The following is a 2,304-nucleotide window of genomic DNA, read 5'->3' as shown; positions in this document are numbered from 1 at the left end:
ACCCAGAAGTGCCCTTTGTGTACTCATGAGACTGGCCTTGCACCATCTCCAGGCCATGAGTCACACCACCTTCTCCTGCCTGGTTCCATATTGCACAACCAAATGCCTCGCGGACAAGGCTGGAGCAAGGCCTCGCTAGAGCCCCCGGAGCTCTGCTCTAGCCACAACCAGGATCGCTCATAGATGAGCGCTGACCCGGGCACATACTCGCACCCCAGGCCAACTTCCCATCCAGCGGAGTGCTTGAGGAGGAGGAGCAGCTGAATCCCAAGCATCTGGAGCACGGTCAGCTTCAGTCCTCCCAGAGTCCACCAGTGGGGTGGCCCACATGTGCTGGACCCCATGAGTCCCTTTGGACAGAGAATCACCCATCAGACCGAGAAGTGTGGCTAGGCCAACTGTGCAGTGCGAGCTGGGAGACCTGCCCCAAGAACCTCCAAACTTGGCTGTCTCCCCCGAGATGCCCAGAGGGGAGGCATCCCCTGCAGGACCCTGCCCTGGCACAGTCAAGCTTGTACCCCGCAAGAACGCCTCTCTCGGCCAGCTGCAGCGGGCACCTGCGACTCACCTGAAGTGGAGCCTATGGGGCTTGGAGAGCAGACCTGGAAGCGGGGAGGGCTGTGCCCCCGTGGCGTGGAAGCCATGACTCCTCCCCCTGGTGGAGAAGGGGGTGGTGGAGGACACTGTGTGGTAAGCTGGGCTGTGAGGCCAGATGGATGTCGTTGTCGAATGCCCAGCCGCAGGATGGTGCTCGGGGAACTTTGGGATTGGTCCAAGTTGGAAGCGTCAAGGAGGGCCTGGTTCAATAAAGGTTCTGTGGGGAGGACAAACAGGGAAGCCTGGGTCAGCCTCCCGTTGCCGAGGGGAAAGAACCGCCCCGCAGCCCTATATCCTTCATGGATTTCCACCCGTCCTTCTTGGATGGGATGCAGGGGGTGGCTGGAGAAATGGGCCCCCAGGTCCCTCTGCACATGCTTCCTCAAGTGGACCTTGGACCTACCAGTATCCACCCTGGTGGGGGGGGGGGGCTTAGAGATATGGAAGTTCTCATAGCAATCCATGGAGGGTCTCCACCTGGATCGCCCTTGGGCTGAGGCAGATGGTGGTGGAGGCCACCATTGTTGGTGATGCTCTCCTGGTCATTCTTCTGCTGCCGTTTGAGGAACAGCCCAAACCAGGGGACACGGGACCTCCTCGTCCTCCACACTCTGCATGGCTTCGCTCTCGGCTGATCTCTGAGGGTGCCCCTTTGTGAGTGCCCCTCGAGGAACTTTCTCCCAGCTGGCCCGCTAATCAGAGATGGGGGGGCTTTCATGGTGGAGCTGGGGTGTTGCCTGACTTTTGTTCAAGCAGCCGCCAGGCCTCCAGGCCAAGGTCTGCCCCAGCTGCCCTGAACCCTTGGGACACTGCTGCAGCTCAGCACTGAGTGGATGCACAGAGACTCTGGGTTAGGGCCCAGGGCAGCCTGGGGGCTCTTATTTGGTTAGAATCAAGGGCATGCCACATCCCCCCCCCCCCGCATGCCACCTTGCTGGTCCAGCCGGGTGGATTCAAAGTTCGGCAGCAGGTTTCTCTCGTTGAACTGGTCGCGAAGGACGGACTTGAGCTCCTGGTTCTCGCGTAGGAGGAGCACCAGCTGTTTCAGCTCTTCGTTCTCAGCCACGAGGGCCTTGATTTCCTTTCTCAATGCCTCATAGCGGGTGAAGATAGCCATCCCCTTAAAAGTGCTGTGAAGTGGGGAGACTCTGCTGCCTCAGGGTGCCCCAAAAGAATGACATTCAGAGGGCCATGTGGGAGCCCCAGCTGCCAAGAGCTCCCCTCTCCTGTCCACTGCTGGGCTGGTAGGTGGCAGCTTGGACAGCTGTCAGTGACCCAGGCAGCCTTTGTGATGCGGCCAGGTGGGGGAGGGAAGGAACTGGAAGGTGAGGGGGGGCGCTGGGCTCTGCTCCAGAGGAGAAAGGAGCTGCTGGGAGGGCCTGGAGGGCCCTGACCCAGCCAGGAGGGACCCTTGCCGGCCCAAGGGTGGTGCCTGGTTCTAGCCAGCTGCTCCCACAATGAAGAGGAGGGGGGCTTCTGGGGGGAAACGGTATAGGGGTTCCTGCCTGAGCAGGGGGTTGGACTAGAACAGGGCTTTTCAACGGGTGGTACGCGTACCACTTGTGGTACATTAACGAGTGGCAGATGGTACGCAGCCCTGCCTAGCCAAGTGTAGTGGGGGAGGGAAAGAGCCAACGCAGGCAAGGACTTACTGTGAGAGAGTCCTCTGGAGCTGCAGAGTGGCTGGGGCGAGGCAAAGGCCCCAGG

General features: G+C 60.5%; 1 protein-coding gene across 1 annotated transcript in view; it reads right to left on the bottom strand.

Annotated features, from left to right (window-relative positions):
- Positions 1 to 1,714, bottom strand: part of SPATC1 (spermatogenesis and centriole associated 1) — a 14,331-nt gene extending 12,617 nt beyond the window's left edge. The window contains exons 1-2 of the mRNA XM_015823935.1: positions 1,528 to 1,714; positions 569 to 814 (exon numbers count right to left, since the gene is read on the bottom strand). Of these exons, the coding sequence (XP_015679421.1) occupies positions 569 to 814; positions 1,528 to 1,714 (433 nt within the window). The remainder of the gene's footprint in view (positions 1 to 568; positions 815 to 1,527) is intronic.
- Between the last annotated feature and the right edge of the window lie 590 nt (positions 1,715 to 2,304).

Source organism: Protobothrops mucrosquamatus, unplaced genomic scaffold, assembly GCF_001527695.2.
Source record: "Protobothrops mucrosquamatus isolate PMUCROS unplaced genomic scaffold, P.Mucros_1.0 scaffold2057, whole genome shotgun sequence".
NCBI lineage: Eukaryota > Metazoa > Chordata > Lepidosauria > Squamata > Viperidae > Protobothrops > Protobothrops mucrosquamatus.
This window is presented reverse-complemented; position numbering and strand designations above follow the sequence as displayed.